Raw genomic sequence first — 18,230 nt, 5'->3', positions numbered from 1 at the left:
GACAATAATAATAATGCAATGCTTTGATAGACGTAGTGCTGCTGTGTTACAGTGTACGAAACAGTCAACTAAAAAAGTGACACCTGGCAACTAAATTACTGTCGCGGTTGTTGGTCTTCAATGCCCAATGCCCTTTTCTTCTGTGGGCCCTTTTTCTTTTCCTTTCTCTCTCTATCTTTTTATTCATTAATTTCGCATTTTCTGGATATTCAAATATCATAAATATGTCTACACATTCTAACCTCTTTTAAATTTATTTCTTTTTAATTTAATTATGAATATTCAATTTTTTACATTCAATTTTTTTCGGCTAAAACAAACCGTTAAAAATGATAAACATAAATGAGATTAAAAGTCCGTTATGAAAAACATAAATAAAATTAAAAGTCTAATCTTTATTAATATTCATAACGTTTAAATAACATGAAAAAAAAAAAATATATACTATTAATCAATAAGATAAAATATATCAAATAATTTATTTTATTTCAAATAAACAATAGCTAACTGAAATAAAACATTATAAAAATCTAAATCAATACATTAGTATCTAATAAATATATTTTATTTTCACAAAATAAATAATAGATAATTGCTAATTGAAATTAGATCATTAAGGAATTAAATATAAAATTTCAATTTTATAAAAAAAAATTACATGTAATAAAAACATAAAAAAAAATAATATGGATTTTTACTATAAAAAAAACAATAAGGTAAATAAATAAGAGAGGTAAAAATGTTAAAATAATTAATGAAAAGACCGATAATTCGTTAATGAATGAAAAAAATGATTTAAGTGATAAATAATTAATAAAATTTGAGATCGCCCCGACACTTTTTTAAAGTTCAAGAACTAAATAAACTCAAGACTCAAAATTTAGAGACCGAACATGTAATTTAACCGATTGAATTTTATATCTAATTAGACTCTAAACTTTCAATAGCTAAAAATATTTAATCTATTAGGCACGATATTGAAAGTTTAACAACGTGCCATCTCAGTGTTCAATTGAATGTTTTCTTAATTAATAATAATAATAATAATAAGTCAAATGATGCCCACACATTTGCATCCATCATTGTCCAATAGTGATGAGAAGGGGCTAAACTTGAATAGTCCAACTCCAAAAATGGCTAAAAATGCATTAGTATGGTAGGTATATCAAAGGCATAACCGACCACGAACTTTTTCATACACACCGTATCCCCTAAAAACACGATTGCTGAAACTTAGAATATAAAAAATTTCATGATTCGCTACATATACTTCTTAAACTCAGCCTACAAAACCTATCTTTTCTGCTAAATACATATTAATATTTGCAAACCAATTCAAACGTAATTTAATGTATAAGACACCAATTACTATCCTAAAAGTCCATGGTTCAGTCTTCACCCGACAATTATTGAATTCAAAGTACGTACAAATCATGAACTAATTTGAGTAAATCCCATCTGGTTAAGGAATTATTTCTTCGACTAAAAGATCAGAGTTGCAAATTCTCACCCGTGCATGACCTAAGGAAAAATAAGGCTTTGATAGGGCCAAATTTATAGCTGCCCATCTCATTTCCATCAGTAAATTAAGAACCCACATGGAGCTATCAATGGGTATCACAACATTAAAAGCCTCACTCACAAGAAGCCTGGTGAGATCCTTCCCCCACGTGCATTCTATTTTGTTCCTTTTCTTTGAGTAAAGAGAGTCTTAAATTCTAGACATAAAAAGAAATATCTAAATCCACTACCTCTCAAATACTTAGAATAAGGTGAGCGTATGAGGTAAGAATCAAATGTGTGTATGTGTTTGCACGTTTTTCTTTCATTGATAAATCCATACTCGTCTAGAACTCTATATTCGTGGGTCATAATATATCGTATGCTCTTTTTAGGGTTTAGTTTTCATTTAGTGTCTATTTTAAAATGTTACACTTCTTCTCCCGAGTTTAGAGTTTAATTTCTATTTAGTCTCTATGTTTCAAAATGATACATTTACTCTCGAGTCCTTTTCCTCTTCTTTTCCATCACCTCGCAACCAGATGATTAAAGTCTTTTCGACCAACATCACACTAAAGTTGATCGATCCTTTCGAAATTTCTATTCCTTAAATCAAGAAGTTATAGGAATACTGATTTTCATTTTCTAGTTCCTTTATATAATACATAACCTAAGAACAAGGGAATGAACCAAAGAAAATTATTTCCTCTCAAATTATGCTAAACATGCATGACAGCAGCAGATTGGGATTCATTTGTACAAACAACTTCTTCAAGTCTAGGGTCAGCTACACTAATTCTACTTCTGCAAAATTCTTTACCACTCAATAACAGATTCTGAAGCACTGGATTTGGTGAGTCATTTCTAGCAAGAAGCATACTAACCTTATGAATTAACTCAATAACACTATCCTTGGGAAACCTTTTCTCTTTCAGTAAATTTAGCCAAGCAGACTTAGAGAAATGATGTTCATCGCTACTATGGTGTTTAGAAATGCAAGAGAGAGCTTCAGAGTAGTCACCTCTAGCCAGCATGATGCAAAACCTTTCTTTGATGAGCGGTGGTGGCAGTGTCCGGTCAGCCTGAGCTAAGTGCTTCCATGTTGTTTCCAGTAGCTCATCCTGTTGCACAAAAGTCCTTGATTAATTGAGAGCAAACACGTAACGAATTAAAACAACCAACTTGCACTAGTTTACTCCCTTGGTAGTGCAGGAAATTACACAAAATTATCCACAGATCATAGAGAAATATAGTTTCAATTCTCAGTATAATCACTGGTTTAACGAACAGCAGCAGAACTCGACTTCCAGACACAAATGTGAAACCGATGTTATACATACGTCTTCAGTAGAAGCGGCCAACATACGACTTAATCAGCAGATATTTAAAAAATATCATCAATTATGAGCAACTTTCCTATAGCCATCTTATAAAGGAAGGAGAAACAAGGAAAACACGAGTTGTATTTAAAAATTCCACCTTTCCACCCCTAGCAGCCTCCATTATCATCCGCAGATGACGTTTTGGGTTGAAGTGATACCCATAAAGAAGCATCTGGTTATAGAAATGGCTGAAATCATCCCATCTCTTTTCTGCAAAGGATGCATCTAGCATGGTGTTGAATGTGTAGATATCTGGTAATACTCGATCCCTATAGTCAGATACAGCGCTGATATTTCGTCCATTTTCTGACATATTCTGAAACAGCTCTTTAGCTTCGTCGAACATCCCATGGTCCAAGTAACCTTTCAACAGTATATTACAAGTAACAAGATTGGGGGAGCAAAAGGCCTTCATGTGGTTGAATATATAGACTGCACTTTGTAAGTTTTTTGAGTCCAAACAAGCTTGAATCAAACCGGTGTAAGTCACTACAAGAGGCTTATTAGCAACTTTACATATCTTCTCCATCTGTAAACATAGCAAGGTCATTGTAAGGTACCTAAATTATACACGAACTATAATTCGTCTAACTATACTGCAATCAGGAAGTGTAGTCAAACAATTAGAGCTATAAAGAAGTAAAATTGACCTCCCCATGGAGAGGCCAAAAATATTAAGGTACCAGCAATTCACGAGAAGGAGAGGTCTGAAGGCAAAGCATTACAATTTGACAATACAGAGCAATCATAAAATTGTAGACAGCATTAAGGCAGGCTCTATTAGATAAACATGGAGTTCCATCTCAAAACCAATTGGCAATTAGAGGAGTAATCCATGTGTCTTATAACGATTATGAGGCCTCGTCATCTTTTCGATGTAGGATCCTCAACATACTACCTCAAGATGGTGCCTCTTTGGGTTCACCATTCTTGGATCGGATCCTTTTTTTTTTTTTGGACTAAATACCCATTTAAGTTTTATGACTAATATTGAATTAAGTAACATGGGATTCCATCTCAAAACCAATTGGCAATGAGAGGTGTAACTCATGTATCTAACAAGAATTATGAAATCTTTTTATTTATTTATTTTTTTTGATTTGGGATCCTCAGCAGCCTCAAAGGTTTTGACATTTTTAAGATACGGTTATAAGCTAACCTCAATATTCCTTGAACAAAAAGAGGGGATTGATAAACATAAAACCGAATCCTTACATCGTTTAGCTCACCATTGAGTCAAGTCAACTAATTTCCTTAGATAATAGACCGCTTCTCCATTCTTAGGAGATGAGAGCTCAAACGCCAAGGAAATCATTTTGAACCAACTCATGGGAATAATCAATAAGAATATTATACAAAAAAATCCACATAAGGAAAAACCAAAAGAAACCTTTTTGAAAAATGGAAGAGAAAAAATAATTATAAAAAAAAAGGCGGAAAGCAACAACAAATGTTACTACGAAATACCTGCATCAGGGCTTCTTTGCACCTACCAGCACTGCAAAGACAACGAGCAAAGTCGTAATAAAGAGCTGCAGACCCAACTATTCCTCGTTTTTCCATGGTCTGAATGGCCAGCACAGCCTCATCTGTTTTACCTTCTTTCCAAAGTGTATTGACAAGAACTGGAATTTTGACAAGCTAAAGCATTCAGCAAATATATAACTGGAAACAAATAAGCACACTGCGGCTACCTTTATATGTTAAAGCATTAGGAATTGAAGATTTCTGCACTTTTCTGAAGAACTCATGAACTAAGTTGTACTTGCCACATTGAAGCATCACCTATCATTCATTGGAAAATGTTTCATTTAGTAAATGGAATATTTCAACTATAGGCTTACTTGCATGTTAAATGGAAATTCAGGACAATCAAATAAACTAAGTTTAGCCACTAAAATGTGTTAAGATACTACAACAAGAAGCAGAATACAGACGGAAGTGCCGAGCAAAATTACACCAGGAAATACTAAAATATCACCAAGAATATATCAATTTTCAAAGTTAAAAGTTTGGAAGTAAACAACACAAAATACATATAAGCCATCAAAAGCAAGTCATGAGATGTAAAATCATACGATAGTGTAGTGGCCTAGTTTCATCAAATGCTTCCAAATCCTTCAAGTCGTGGTAGCATGACTTTCAAATTTTAATAGTGGAAGTACAGGCCGATCAAATTATTTGTCTTTAACTAATTTGAAAATCTAGGGGCAGTTTAAGACGACTTAATCCTTTTGTTTTATCAAGAAAAAAAAACACTTGTGAAAATAATAAGGTAACTGGTTTTAGAAATGGGTTAATTTAATTCATTCTTAACGGTGCATAAACTAAAAACTTTTTCAAAAATCATGAACTTGTGAACTTAAGTACACATCGAACTCAACCTTCAACCAAATAGCTTCTTAATATCCAAATGAAGGATAGACGCAACTAATCCTTCAAAAGTTGCTTCTGATAAGTGAAGGCATAATCTAATCATAAATGCATCCTTGGCCAAGTCCAAGGGTGCACTTACTTCACAGTAACCTTTTACAAACAGGACAAATCCTCTTTCAAAAGCTAGAACCCAACCCAATACGTCCACTCTGTGTCCATGCAATACCCTAAACCATTTAACTTCTACTGATCAAAAGGTAAGAACAAAATTTTAATGCTAACATCTGACTGGATTCAAAGCAACTTAATGAGTGAAAATTCCTTATTGGGTGCGCAAAATCAAGCATTTTTCATTCACAGCATCTCAAGCATTAGAAAAATCATTATAAATTTTGAAGTAGACTTGCAAAGCACATGAACAATAGAAAGAAACTAAAGAATCAACCACCTCCATGACCAATCCATATGTTGTCGTAGAAGGCTGTAGACCTTGTTCCTTTAGTTCCTGCAAGACCCAAAATGCCCCTTCCCAATTTTTTCGCTTAACACAAGCATTTAGAACCTGAAAGCAAGAAATAAAAAGACAACTATAAATGAAGAACTCGAAAGAAACACATGCAAGTTATATTTCCACAGAATTTACGATTCCTTTTGTTTTTTATTAGCATTTCATAGCACTTATGAATATACTTCTAAAAGAAATACATATATTGCACCAAATTGGGAGGGAGGGGGGTGCAATGGAGAATATTACCTTAATGACAAAGTAAATTAAAATACTATGAAATAGATGGAAAGGGAAATAGCAAGAATATTTTGGGTGGAAAATGAAAACATAAAGAAAATCAACAATTCTTTGAAGATTTAACTCTGTATTTTCATACTAACAACATAAAATGTTGAAGTTTCCTACCAAAAGAGAAAACCTCTGAATGCTCATAAAACTGATTGCAACTACTGAGATTTTTCTCCTTTTTTGACGGTCAAAAATTGGTGTTCTTAAGTCTATATTTCTCTTTTTTTAGTTGCCCATTTTTGTTGTAGAGGCTAGTTTTTTCCAATGGCCGCTTCTTATATTTCTTCCATTTATCTTAACAAAAGTGGTGCTTTTATACAAAAGGGAAAAAAAAGAATGAAAAAGGAAGTCAATCCCAACCATGTATACAAATCTATATCTTTACTCAATAATAGAACCATGATAAGTAAATATCCTCTAGATTCTTATCAAAATTGAATTTCCTTATCTAAAAGTAAATATGTCATGAGCAAAACAACTGGTCATGCTAGGAAAATATTCATAACAAGATTATATTGCCCTAAAACATTTTTTACACCAAATCGCTCAATATTTTACATACCAAATATTACCTGTAAAGGTAAAATAATCTTATCAATTATGACTCACCGCATTATAGATAACTATATCAGGTTGCAGCCGTGGGTCCCACTTTTCAAGTGCCCCTGTTTTAAACTTCTTCTTTGGAGGAGACCGCATGCTATCAATCACATCAAAGAGTTCCCTCATGTATCCTGCTTGTCCAAGAGTGACAGCAATACTATGGTATGCTACTAAGTCAGGATATGAGGAAAAGTGTTCCTGAAGGGAAATGGAGATAAACCAACCAGGGTTAGTCTAATTCTATCAATTTCCACGTCTATTTACACTAACATGCACAGACCAAGAGTGCAAATCCTAATGAAGGTAGTTATCTGCCAACCTGCATTGCATGGAATACATTGAGTGCCTCCACAGGTCTCCTCGCTTTTCCAAGTACATCAAGGGCAGTGGTGTATATAAATCTGTGGAAGTTAGAGAACATACATGGTGACAGGGCAATGCAAGAAAGAATATCTTTTCCATTTTAAGACTCTAATTATATTTTTTTTTAGGGGTACAGGACTACTTACTCTTTAGGAAAGGTTAGGATGAAGACTTTTTGTTGGATCACTGATCAACCAAAAATTATTTAAAATGAAATGTTTTTTAAGATACATATATGTATGTATATATATGTATATATAATGCGAAAAAATTCATGACGGGAACCCAATCCCGTAAAAATGAATGACATATTTTACTGGAATGGGGATTGAAATTGGAAGCTTCCCATCCCACCCTGCCCTGTGGGCATCTCTGACCAGGAGTTGGAGCTTTGTTTTCCTAGACTCAGAGCACCCATGCCCGCCCCAAACACTCCCTCTCACTTGTGGTCTTGAAAATTAATGGAAGGCCCAACAAGTAGAAATCTAAGTTACAGTTCTAGACAGAGGAAAGGCATTGTAGGCCATTGTTATTCTTTTGAAGTATCATGGCAAGAACTTTCACTACATAAATCAAGCAGTAAAGGTGAGAAATAGGGAAACACCTCAGCTTATGTGACTTGAACCGTTCACGCATTTGAAGCCATTCGATGACTTGAAGCACTCGTTTCCAATTTCCTAGCTTACCCAACACTTGAATAACCCTTAATATTGAATGATCTGAATATCTAATCTTTGCACTCCTCATCATTTGAGCAAACATCCACTCAGGCATATCAATGTCTGCACCATTTAATCTGTTAAAAAAAAATCAATTCAAATGAATTAATATGAAAAGTCTAATGAAGCATTAAGTCTTTGTTATTATCATTGAAAAGTAAATGTGATTACAATTGATATAATCCACAAAATTCAAGTAATTGATATTTTATTCGTATTCATGGAATCCCCTCGTAGTACAGTCGAGTGCGAATTAGTAATTAATTTCAAATCATAAAAAATGTTGGAGATGATTTTGAGAGAGGTCTGCATATAATGAATAGCTCAAGAGCCAGCAGTGAATGTGTGAGAGAAAAGAAAAATATAAACAATAGTTTAGTAACAGTTCATGATCATCATTTGAACGCATTAACATATATTATCTCAATGGAATTGAGTTATAACCAAATGCAAGTTCTACGAGAATACTCCATTATATTATTGAAACAAGGATGGAAAAGGGGGAGGAGAAGGAATAAAAGGAGAAATTTTCATTTTTACCTCTCCTATATTTAGCTTAGTAGACTTCTAAGTTTTTAGATTGAACACAAGAATCCATAATTGAATAAGAGGTGAAGTTAATAATCTTCAAACTAAATTAGATTATTGCCTATAAATTACCTGAAATTCAGGCAGCACAACACAAAAAATTCCACAGAAATACTTAAAGTCAACCCTGAAATAAAGCACCTGAACTTAACAATAAAATATCCTGACCAAACTATAAAATACAACCAGAGAAACCAGACAAAAACAACCTCGTCCATTGAGATTTAACTAATTGAGAGCATTAATTTCACAGACTATTCAAGTTCAAAGTTTAATTGGATTGAACTGAAAGTTTAATATTACAATTCGCTTATAAGTCAAGTACGAGGACAAATAATAGATACCAAAAAAACGAAGCAAGCATATCAAATAAGGTATTAGTTGTGGTCTCAAACTTGTATCAAGTTAATTTTAAACTTTCAGCAAAAGAAGTGAGCAAGGGACAGCAAACCTCTTAGAAAGCATCTGGATTCTCTCTTCCATTTCCATCTTTGAAACTCTTGGTTTGTCCATTATGTCTTCTGCATCACAACTGTTGAAGGCAGCATGTTCGACCTCTAAGCTACTCTCTTCTGTAAATCCATGAAACTGCTTACCACTTTTGGATAACCCTCTGTAGGACTGCTCAGTTTTCTTTCTACCAACCTTGTCACCGGGTATATAGTTTCCTTCGAGCTGAACACCATACTTCCCAACCTTCAGAACATCCTTAGTTCGTTTAGTGTCGTCATCAGCCCAAATCTTTTCCGATATTTTCATGGAACTTCCATAACGTACTCCGTGGCTTTCACTTTTCACATCCAATGTATTAGCCTTAAAATGAAGTCGTTTACCATGGTTCGACCTAGTTACTTTTGGCTCAATGTAATTCGACCAGTTTCCATTCCTTTTCTCTACATGTTGTTTATCATTTACCTGTGAGTCAAAAGGTGTCACCTTACCTTTAAGCTCATCCTTTGATCTTGTAACCCCTTTCCTTTTGCTATCAAATTTATTTCCCGACAAATCTATTTTACGTGTAATTCTCTCTGAATTATCAAACAAATCCTCCTGATCAACACATATAACCTTTTTCTTTACGTCCATATTTCCTTGAACATCAGTCACTATGTTAGAAATGGAAGTGCTTTCAGCGCTCTTTGCACTCGCATTTTCCTTCATCTTATTAGGATCGTCCGACTGCCTCTTATACCTTCTAGATCTAACGGACTCCATAACCCTCACATATTCATCGAAAGATGGCTTAAACTGAAAATCGTTTTCGAGGAGATTCCCACTTGCCAATCGAATATCAGATTCTCCCTTTGATGAAGCCTTAATTGCTCCACATTTATGTCCCCTGTGCCTTAAAACTCTGCTCTTCGCACTGCCAGAATTTAAGCCACTTCCAGATACCGAACTAGTAAAAAACGAAAACCCTAATAAATAATGGGAATTCTGGGTACAATGCAGTGCCGGAAATCCATTTCCTTCACAACAAGGGATGCACAAATTTGCATTCGCCATTATTACTCCCACCATTTTGGAACTACTCCTAGTTCATGAATAATACCAATACACTCCAATCGAACTCTCAGGCACCAAGTAGAAACACGGAGTAAACATCAAAACGCAAAGGTAAAAGCAAGAAAAAAACTAACTGCTCTTTGTACGACAGCAATTGGAGTATTTTCCAGAATGACGGTGGAACAATCTCTCCCTGAATCTTGCAATATGATTACATCATTATTCCCGGCTGTTCCTGTTCTATCTGCGGCTCAAAGGGCATTTTATCATATTGCAACGACCTAATTCTCCGTGGAAAACTTAGATAATACTTAACCTCTGCAATTCCGTTCTATAATTATATAGAAGCGTTCTCACCTTGTCCGGCAATCGTTCACACCTTGTCCGGCAATCGTTTACACCTTGTCCGGCAATCGTTCACACCTTGTCCGGCAATCGTTTACACCTTGTCCGGCAATCATTCACACCTTGTCCGGCAATCGTTCACACCTTGTCCGGCAGTCGTCTACACCTCGTCCGGCAATTGTCTAAACCTTCTCCGGATATCGGCGCCGGCGGAGCTCGACGGAGAGACGAACGCTAGTTCCTTCTATGGAATAGCAATTCGGATAAATATTCAATGTTTATCCTTTTTTTTTTTCTTTTTTTTGTTAAATTATGAATTATTTAAAAGAGTTTAATAAATATAAATTTTTAGTTTTAGATTTAAAATTTTATATTTATAAAATTTATTATTCACACTCTTATTTAAAAAAAAAAAAACTAAATTAAAATTTTAAGATTTTCTCTTAATTTTTGAAATTCAATAAACAATTCAAATCATTCTTGAAAATTATAACAAAAAAAAATTGAAAATGATAGTAAAAAAAAATTGGGAGAAATTCAAACTTGGATTAAATGAGTAAAATTAAAAAAGTTGGGTCATGGGCTTGGTTATTATAGATTGGACCCGTCCGACCGGAGATTCAAATAGTACGCTAAGTTCAATCCAAACATTGATTTAATGAGTCTAACTTAAAAGTTGGGTCAGGTGCTTAACTATTGTACGTTGGGTCAGCTCGACGCAGACCCAAACAGTGACTTAAGCTCGTAGGGAGACTAGACTACGACTGAGTTTGGACCTTCACTTTAATGTCGGGCATTATCTAAACCGTACTCTAATATTTCAATTTTAATCCAATAAGTCTCTAAATTATTTTTGAATCATCCGTTATGTTAGCTTTATTCGTGAAAGTTTGCAAAGATCCTAAAAGAACCTCTAGCTTTGCAAATTGGCGCTTATCAAATACTATGTATGTCATGCTATGTCTTGCCATGTAAAGATATGCGACGGGTTATGTGATGTCATGGATGAAAGGAGAAAATGAATAATGTTAATGCTATGCTATGAATGTAAATCATGGGGACCTCATGCATGTATATATGTCATATGCATCAGGATACTTCCCTGTTATATTATCTTAGTACGAACGCATGTCTTCGATATTTATGTTCATCATAATATCATACAAGTCTTTTCTTTTCTGTGGCGTTCGGCGACGAGTTAACGTGTCCAATCAAGCCAGGGCCAGGGGTATGTATACACATATCCAACCAAGTCCAGTCACTAACCAAATCAACTCGAAAATTCAGGTTAGTCTAAAAGATTTTCTTAACCCAACCTAAAAAAACTATCATTCAATCACGGGTTTCAAAATTAACCCAAAAGCCCAAAAACCTCTAAATTCTGGACATAAGAATAAAATATATCTTCCATCAATATCCGTAAATAAATAAATAAATAAATAAATAAATAAACGTCTAATATCAAAAGAGTATGAACGCATTATCTCTCACTCCAAAGTTACCATATCGCTTTATCAAATCAACAAATAAAATAGAGCGTTCTTAATATATTACGTGTATTTTTAACTAAACTTTTGCTTATACATAATAAATTATCAATATTTTTAATCAAAATCATAATCATAATTACCTAAAAAAGGAAAAAAAAAAGGGCAACAAGACAAAAATATGATCCAAAACCACCTATTTCCACAAATAATATTGACATTTAAAAATTAAAAAAAAAAAAAAAACAAAGTTAGGTCATTTTTTAAAATAAAAGGTCAATAAAAGTCAGCTCTTTTCCCCACCATTTATTTGAAAAAAAAAAAAAAAAAGGGAAATTTTGGAGGTAAATAACGTGGAAATATCTATAATATGGCCTACAACTTTAATTTATGTGGCTATAAAATTACATTTGAAATAAATTCAACCCTATAATTAATATTAATTTTAATTATTATTATTATTATTATTTTGTCAAATTCTTGTGTACTATAAGGTACTTGCATAAGTTAACAAAGAGGAGAGAGAAGAAAAAAAGATATTCTTAATTAAAAAATTATATTTTTGATGACTTGTTCTTGGTCTTAATTAATTTAATTATTATTATTATTATTATTATTTTTGCATTACTTGGAAAACAAGGTTATTCCTATAATATCCGTTTTAAAAAATTAATTAATCTAGTGATTATGTTCTTATCTTATTAAAAAAATTTACAAAATTAAAAGTCAAAACTAAATTCTATTGGACTCGTTCATTATTTTAATTATATCTTTCGATTTAAATATTAAAATATTTTTTTATCGAACTTTAAATTATTAATAAATAAAAATTAAATAACAAGTGGATGAAATTTAAAAGAACTTAAATGAATTAATTAAGAACCTACGTCAATTAATTTAATATAAGTCGAACTCTTAATCTGAATAATTAAGATTGATTTAGGGTAATCCCGAGCATAATTTTATCGATAAGATATGATTATAGCTAATGATTCTAGGTCGTGAAAATTAAAAAAAAAAAACAATTCTAGGAAACTTCTTATTTATCAAATGGGGATTTTTTTTTTTTTTTTTTTTTATGCCAAACTTTAATTCACATCATGACCTAAAATTTCAATATCTTAAACAAATTAGAACAAAACCCATTTCATATAATTGAATCAATTTGCTAAATAATACAAACAAGATGTGAAGAACCCAATCTAATATTTTGCTTTAGATTCTTACATAAAAGGAAGAAAAAATAAATTATGTTGTTGGGTTCTTTAATTTGTACAACGAATCCAGAGGAGTAAGCGTTTTCAGTCAAATTTTCCTTGAAATTCTTAGCTATGGAGGAAAATCAAACCAGTCCGGTAAGATTTGGGATCGGAATCCGCCATAGCCGCCGAGCTCGGCGGCGGTGTAAGAAAAGAAAGTGGGTGTTTCAGTTAACGCTATTTTTACTGTTTTTTGTTCTTACCGATCAATTCCTCGGGATCTGTTTTGGGAGTCCTTAATGTCGTCGAGGTAAATTTTGACATCGACGGCGTTAAAGGGGTTGGTGACTGGGTTGCCGCCGTTTTCCTCGAAGGCGACGCGGAGGCGGCTGATGAGACCGGCGACGCTGTTCCACGGTTGTTGGGTGGGGCAATCGCAGTAGGGATCGACCGGGTAGCGGTGGCCGAAATTAGGGCAGGTGTCGGTGTGTACTTTGGTGTCGCCGAATTCGTCTAAATAGCAGAGGAATTCGACAATATCCGCTCCGGTGCAGGTGGAGAGGCTCAATGTCGGGCACCGACTTCTCAGATACTGCCGGAATTTACTCCAGTCTAGCCGTTTCCGGCACTCATACCGGCTGGCCAATGGCGGCTGTCGGACCGATACAGAGGGCGACGGGTAGTATTGACTGTAGAAAGAGCCGGAGGAGGATCGGTTGGAGGTAGTGGAGGAAGAGGAGGAAGAGGAGGAGCTCCGTCGGGCTAGGGCGGCGGCGGCGGCGGCGGCTGCTACGGCGGCTGACATGGCGGAAACAGAGAGGGAAGAAATAGAGAGAAAATGGGAAAAGAAAACAGAGAATGATGAACGGAGGAAGCGAAATGGAAGAGAATATATAAAGGGGATTTCTTTTTGATGGGGGTGGAAGACAGAGGGCAAAAGTGTAAAAAGATAAATAAAATAATAATAAAAATAAATAAATAAATAAATAAAGAGTGTGGGGACCAATTGAGGAGACAAAAGGTGGGACCACAGCATTGACAGCCACGTCATGCCATTGTGGACCATTTTCAAATTTCAAGTATCTTTCACGTCATATGATATACTTCTGGCTATGGATAATTAACATTTCTTTTACGCATTCCAACTTTATAAATAATAAATTCATAAATTACTATAAAAAAAATTAAATAAATAATTTCAAGAAATTTTAAAAAATTATTTTAATACGTGTCGGTATTTTATGTATACGGATACTCCCTTGGTACTCGGTCTTCTTTTCTTTTACGAAAATCTCGATTATGACTTTGAAGTCGACCTCGAGAAATTCATACAAACTTGGAATCCAACAACACGATAAGGCGTATAAATCCATAAAAATCTATTTAAAAAAATATGGACTAAATTAAAATTTTGTTAAATAATTAAGAACGTTAATTTTTTTTTTAATTGTTCAATAAATAGAAATATTAATTTTCTTGCTTTTTTTATTTTAGGGTTTAATTATTTAATATTAAAATTAGTGGGTAAATGTAATTTCCTTTATTACCCTCCTGAAGTATGTGAATTTTAGCTTAAGGAATACCATCTATTAAATGAGTTGATACCCATTTTGGGAAATTAAAGTTATTAGATTGGCGTAATATTCTGGGAAATTGTCTAAATGGTTAGACAAAATTATTTTAATGGTTAAAATTTTAACATTTAAATTTATGTTTAAAATAAATTATTTTTTAAAAAGATATTTAATAAATTATTAAAAATGACTAATAAATCTTTAAACGTGTGAAATCTCACGTCGGTTGGGGTGTGAAAACTTTACCCAGCCGTTTTAAAACTTTGAGAGGAAAACTAGAAGGGAAGCTCAAAAAGAACAATATCGGCTAGTGGTGAGTTTGAGTTATTACAAATAATATCAAAGCTGGATAGCGAGTTGTGTGCTAATGAGGACACTAACCCTTAAGGAGGGTGGATCATGAGATCTCGGAAACCTCTCGAAGACACTGGGCCTTTGAAGAGACCAAACTTAGGTTGTTACAGAACGTGTCTTAAAAATTTTAAAATTTATAATTTAATTTGTACGTGTATATATATATATATATATTTTGGGGAATGACGTAATTAAAAGAATTTTCATTTACTCTTCCATTTTTTTAATTGCGCCATGTACGATTCGTGGATGATAATGCCTGAATAAAACGTGACATGACCTTTTATTTTGGACATTATATAATTATATAATTATTTAATTATTTACAGTTATAAGATAATGTTTTTAAATTGGAGTAGATTAAATGTTTTTTGTTATTTTCTGTAAATAATAATAATAATAATAATAATAATATAATTTTGTCGAAATTCCAAAATGCCCTCTCTTATTAGATTAAATTCCATTCCTCACGCTCTCAATTATTTAATTCCCACATATTTGAATATGCCATATGCTCAATAATTACATATCCAATCTTGTTTTCAATAAAATAAAATTTAAAAAAAAATATAATATCCACTCTCATTATTGTATCAAAGGTCTATTCTATTTTAATTAGGTGAAGGTTTCCACACCCTTATAAATGGTGTTTTGTTCTCCTCCCTAACCAATGTGGGACATCACAATCCACCCCCTTCGGGGCCCAACGACACTCTTTTCTTCCTCCAATCGATGTGGGGCCACCACCAAACCACCCCCTTCGGGGCCCAGCATCCTTACTGGCACACTGTCTCGTGTCTACCCCCTTCGGAGAACAGCAAGAAGGCTGATACAAACGGCTTAGATTCACTGCTAGTAGACGCGTTTAAAAACCTTGAGGGGAAGCCCAAAGAGGACAATATCTGCTTACCAATGAATTTGGGTTGTTACAAATTTAATGTCTCATGTCCAAGAATTGGATTAGGATTTAGTATTCGAATTTTGAATTATGGACATGGGTCGTTACAAATAGTATCAAACTGATACATCTCTCTTCTAGTAAGGTGTGGTTTGGGGACAAACCAACGCGAAAGGTGTTGGACATGCAATACCCTTAAAGAATAATATGACTAAGAAAGACTTAAAAGAAAATGAAAGTTACTACCTATACCAACATAGTTCACCTTTTTCTTCAGTGGCTCAAGCATAGAAACTCAATAGTTAAGGAGCATGTTTTGCTTGAAACGATTCTATGTTGTGACCTCCTATGAATTTTTTTTAATATGCACGTGAGTGACGAAAAATATACTGGTTGGTCAATGAAAACCGTCTTCACTCTTAAAAGCAAATAGTAAGTAGCGTAACCATGTCGCTGAAGAATGTCAACTTCAAATTCCAAATCTTGATAATAATTTTGGACATGAGTCATTACGATAAAAAAAAAATAATTTTTTTTTTATTATTAAAATTAGAGATATCCATTTAATCCGTGTTTCGAGTAGGAAATCCTCGTTTAAATGAAAAATCGAGAAGAGAGATTTCTCTCAATCAGTTAAACAAAGACGGAAACAGGGCAGTAGAGATGTCCACGAGACAAGATGGGGACGAAAAAACCTTCTACATCCCATTCTCGCAACCTATTTCATTCTCCATCTTGCAAAATTCTCTATTTATTTTTGTAGGAATCGGGTTTCCCACGTTAATTATCTCCGTTTATTTTAAAAATTTAATAAAAAAATAATTTAAGAAATATATATATATATATATATATATATATATATATATTATATAGTTTAGGGTAGGTGGCGTTAGGAGGACCAACCCTTATGGTTTTCTCTCTCTTAATTAATGTGTTTGTTTCTCTCTCTTGTTTTCTCCCTTTGTGACGACAAATACACACTATTATGCTTAGTTGGAGAAAAGGAAATAAGGAAACAAAAAATAAATAAAATAAAATAAAAAACCGAACAAAAAAGATGCCAATTATCACCACTTTTCATTAAAGTGTACCTAAATTTACTATTTATTTTGAATATCAAATAATACTTTTCACACTTTTTACATAATTTTTTTTTTTGGTCCTATTTCATTATTACCCATAAATAAATTTTGAGATAAATAAATCTCGAGATACATCTCCTCGAATAATTCCTCTACCTTAGATGCCAAATTCTAGATATTTTAAGTTTCGGTATCTTAAAGTTTTTTAGGTTTGAAATTTTTTAAATAGGATTGAAATTACTTGATAAATCAATTAATCTCGAGAAAATATAATAACCAAACATATCTTAGGTTAGTCATCTCAAAAGTTGATGGTTCGATTTCTAAACGAACAAGATCTAGATTAAGATGCCTAGGAGGGTAGCATGCTTAACCTAATGTAACACTGGGTTCGAGCTGTAGGGAACTGTAGCATGGGAGACGTCTACTCTTTTTTCGCTGGAAGGCTGGCTAATCGTACGAACAGGCTTGGAGATCTCTGGTTCTAGAAGGCATGTGAGTCCGAACCCTAAACCCTAGAAGGCACGTGAGTCCGAACCCTAAACTCTAAACCCTAGAAGGCATGTGAGTCCGAACCCTGAACCCTAAACCCTAAACCCTAGAAGGCATGTGAGTCCAAACCCTAAACCCTAAACCCTAAACCCTAGAAGGCATGTGAGTCCGAACCCTGAACCCTAAACCCTAAACCCTAGAAGGCATGTGAGTCCGAACCCTGAACCCTGAACCCTAAACCCTAGAAGGCATGTGAGTCCGAACCCTAAACCCTAAACCCTAAACCCTAGAAGACATGTGAGTCCGAACCCTAAACCCTGAACCCTAAACCCTAGAAGGCATCTGAGTCCAAACCCTAAACCCTAGAAGGCATGTGAATCCAAACCCTGAACCCTAAACCCTGGAAGGCATGTGAGTCCGAACCCTAAACCCTAGAAGGCATGTGAGTCCGAACCCTGAACCCTGAACCCTGAACCCTAAACCCTAAACCCTAAACCCTAGAAGGCATGTGAGTCCGAACCCTGAACCCTGAACCCTAAACCCTAAACCCTAAACCCTAGAGGCATGTGAGTCCAAACCCTGAACCCTAAACCCTAGAAGGCATGTGAGTCCGAACCCTAAACCCTAAACCCTAAACCCTAGAAGGCATGTGAGTCCGAACCCTGAACCCTGAACCCTAAACCCTAAACCCTAAACCCTAAACCCTAGAAGGCATGTGAGTCCAAACCCTGAACCCTGAACCCTACACCCTAGAAGGCATGTGAGTCCGAACCCTAAACCCTGAACCTTAAACCCTAGAAGACATGTGAGTCCGAACCCTGAACCCTGAACCCTAAACCCTAGAAGGCATGTGAGTCCGAACCCTGAACCCTGAACCCTGAACCTTGAACCTTGAACCCTAAACCTTAGAAGACATGTGAGTCCGAACAATACGAGCCGAAAACGGAGAGAATTATGGAGATGGTA

At 34.4% G+C, this 18,230-nt stretch overlaps 2 protein-coding genes across 2 annotated transcripts; both read right to left on the bottom strand.

Moving 5' to 3' along the window:
- Positions 1–2,185: 2,185 nt before the first annotated feature.
- EMB2279 (pentatricopeptide (PPR) repeat-containing protein) lies at positions 2,186–10,465 on the bottom strand. The gene is made up of 9 exons (XM_023663924.2): positions 8,779–10,465; positions 7,625–7,816; positions 6,977–7,058; positions 6,664–6,855; positions 5,707–5,820; positions 4,577–4,667; positions 4,350–4,507; positions 2,980–3,411; positions 2,186–2,621 (listed from the first exon to the last, which is right to left on the bottom strand). The coding sequence occupies exons 1-9, from the start codon at positions 9,846–9,848 to the stop codon at positions 2,220–2,222; spliced, it is 2,733 nt and encodes a 910-aa protein (XP_023519692.2). The 5' UTR covers positions 9,849–10,465; the 3' UTR covers positions 2,186–2,219.
- Positions 10,466–12,795: 2,330 nt separating this feature from the next.
- Positions 12,796–13,736, bottom strand: LOC111783089 (protein LIGHT-DEPENDENT SHORT HYPOCOTYLS 6). The gene has a single exon (XM_023663970.2). It carries the CDS (start codon positions 13,667–13,669, stop codon positions 13,124–13,126), a length of 546 nt encoding a protein of 181 aa, XP_023519738.1. The 5' UTR covers positions 13,670–13,736; the 3' UTR covers positions 12,796–13,123.
- Between the last annotated feature and the right edge of the window lie 4,494 nt (positions 13,737–18,230).

Source organism: Cucurbita pepo, chromosome 20 (genome assembly GCF_057944985.1).
Source record: "Cucurbita pepo subsp. pepo isolate OVF chromosome 20, ASM5794498v1, whole genome shotgun sequence".
Classification (NCBI taxonomy): domain Eukaryota; kingdom Viridiplantae; phylum Streptophyta; class Magnoliopsida; order Cucurbitales; family Cucurbitaceae; genus Cucurbita; species Cucurbita pepo.
This window is presented reverse-complemented; position numbering and strand designations above follow the sequence as displayed.

What these genes read in the sequence shown, in the direction of transcription:
- EMB2279 (XM_023663924.2), bottom strand. Translation starts at nt 9,848, where the DNA reads ATGGTGGGAGTAATAATGGCGAATGCAAATTTGTGCATCCCTTGTTGT. An exon ending in ATCCAGATGCTTTCTAAGAG is followed by an intron (nt 7,817 to 8,778) that starts GTTTGCTGTCCC and finishes TTTTTTTAACAG; the next exon opens with ATTAAATGGTGCAGACATTG. An exon ending in CATATGGATTGGTCATGGAG is followed by an intron (nt 4,668 to 5,706) that starts GTGGTTGATTCT and finishes AATGAATGATAG; the next exon opens with GTGATGCTTCAATGTGGCAA.
- LOC111783089 (XM_023663970.2), bottom strand. Translation starts at nt 13,669, where the DNA reads ATGTCAGCCGCCGTAGCAGCCGCCGCCGCCGCCGCCGCCCTAGCCCGA.